The following is a 990-nucleotide window of genomic DNA, read 5'->3' as shown; positions in this document are numbered from 1 at the left end:
ACGTAACGGCTGAGATGCAGTGAACGTTATAACTGAGTTATTAAAACATTATGACTGACGAATACTCATATTATGGCTGGGTTATTGTTTGATAGTGACTTAATTAACGTAACGGCTGAATTGCAGTGAACGTTATAACTGAGTTATTAAAACGTTATGACTGACGAATACTCGTATTATGGCTGGGTTATTGTTTGATTATGAATTAATTAACGTACTGGCTGAGTTGCATTGAACGTAATAGCTGAGTTACTAAAAACATTGCGTCTAAATTATGATTACAACACATGACTACGCAAAGAAATAGTGCCAAAATATGGCCATACCAAACCCACAAACCACCACTGGAAACATCAAACACTTCATCTTTTCCGCTTTACCGAGTTCTTTCTCCAACCGACCAACGTCTACTCTCAGATCTGATATGCCTTTGGTCATGTCACTCATCACCGATTTCATATCTTCTACCTCTTCCACCAAGCACTCGTCCGCCCATTTGAATAAATGTCTCTGATTTCACCAACATGCCCAGCTCTTAGTATCACATTGACAGTATAATGAATAAAATTAAAAATCAAACCTTAATATATCCTTTGCGACAGCAATAGTACAGTCTTCCTGGATTAGCCCGTGATGCAGATGTACATAATTCAGCGGGTTCACCACACCAACACTGTTTCGGCGTTCCTCTTTCCACATGCCGGCGGTGAAAGTAAGTGTTACCAGACACAGATGATGAAGAAGACATTTTCTTTGAATGAAAGAGAAATTGGTGTGAAAGACAAAGTTAAAACAATAGTGGTAGTAATATAAAATCATTTTTTTTAAAATTCAAATAAAGAGGAATAATTTAAATTAATAAACTATTAAATGCCTCGATATTAGGTTTGAGCCGTATTTTTCCACACACGTGATGCACTTTAATTATGACGAATACTCAATCAAATCAAGAAATACGAAAGGTTCTTTATTATTTTATCAAACACTTAA

General features: G+C 35.9%; 1 protein-coding gene across 1 annotated transcript; it reads right to left on the bottom strand.

Annotated features, from left to right (window-relative positions):
• Positions 1 to 291: 291 nt before the first annotated feature.
• Positions 292 to 748, bottom strand: LOC125595903 (uncharacterized protein At4g04775-like). Its single transcript, XM_048771285.1, has 2 exons — positions 581 to 748; positions 292 to 510 (listed from the first exon to the last, which is right to left on the bottom strand). The coding sequence occupies exons 1-2, from the start codon at positions 746 to 748 to the stop codon at positions 292 to 294; spliced, it is 387 nt and encodes a 128-aa protein (XP_048627242.1).
• Positions 749 to 990: the final 242 nt, after the last annotated feature.

The sequence above is a fragment of the Brassica napus genome, unplaced genomic scaffold (genome assembly GCF_020379485.1).
Source record: "Brassica napus cultivar Da-Ae unplaced genomic scaffold, Da-Ae ScsIHWf_1094;HRSCAF=1558, whole genome shotgun sequence".
In the NCBI taxonomy this organism is placed as follows: Eukaryota; Viridiplantae; Streptophyta; class Magnoliopsida; order Brassicales; family Brassicaceae; genus Brassica; species Brassica napus.
This window is presented reverse-complemented; position numbering and strand designations above follow the sequence as displayed.